General features: G+C 56.1%; 1 protein-coding gene across 1 annotated transcript in view; it reads left to right on the top strand.

Annotated features, from left to right (window-relative positions):
- Nucleotides 1-251: 251 nt before the first annotated feature.
- The window catches only part of LOC104276465 (rho guanine nucleotide exchange factor 16-like), a gene marked incomplete at its 3' end in the record, with an annotated part of 3,548 nt that continues 3,120 nt past the window's right edge, over nt 252-679 (top strand). The window contains exon 1 of the mRNA XM_009872789.1: nt 252-409. Coding sequence (XP_009871091.1) covers nt 252-409 — 158 coding nt within the window. The remainder of the gene's footprint in view (nt 410-679) is intronic.

The following is a 679-nucleotide window of genomic DNA, read 5'->3' as shown; positions in this document are numbered from 1 at the left end:
TCCCCGCAGCTCCAGGGTGGGAATCGGGCTGATGGGAAAGAGCCGCTGGAAGGGAAAACACCCCAGTGCTGCAGCTGTGTTAATGCCTGAATATTCTAAAACACGCCGAGGTTACGGTGATACAGGGACCACTGTGCTGTTGGAGCTTTTCCAGTGGCTTCGTGTGAACCAAGTGTAAATAAGATGCAGCAAGTTTTACTTCACTGCCTTGTTGGTGCTGTTACATCTTCGGTGCGCTGCTTTTTCAGGCCATGTTTGAGATCATCACTTCTGAATACTCCTACATGCACAGCCTGAGCGTCCTGGTGTGCCACTTCATGAGGTCGGAGGCGCTGAAGGAGACCATGACTCAGACGGAGCACCACCACCTCTTCTCCAACATCGGCGACATCCTCACGGTCAGCACCAGGCAAGTGGGGACTGTTGGTGTGGGGGTGGCACCAGGCAGGCCTGCAGGAGGGACAGTGGAGCTCTATTTATTTGCCACATAAAACCAACCCTCCCTTGGCTTGCTGCAGGGCTCAGCCCTCCTCTTTGGAGTAGCAGAGCCAGGGCAGCGAGCGGCTCCTTGTTCCTAACCGCAGGCTGGGGCAGTCGCTTGGGTGCCAGAACTGAACCTGCACCTTCAAAGAGGCAGCATAAGCCTGGCTGATGCTCCTGGGGAGGGGAGGAGCCAGCA

Source organism: Apaloderma vittatum, unplaced genomic scaffold (assembly GCF_000703405.1).
Source record: "Apaloderma vittatum isolate BGI_N311 unplaced genomic scaffold, ASM70340v1 scaffold36077, whole genome shotgun sequence".
Lineage (NCBI taxonomy): Eukaryota > Metazoa > Chordata > Aves > Trogoniformes > Trogonidae > Apaloderma > Apaloderma vittatum.
Note: the sequence above shows the minus strand (reverse complement) of the source record. Positions and strands in the feature narration are given on the sequence as shown.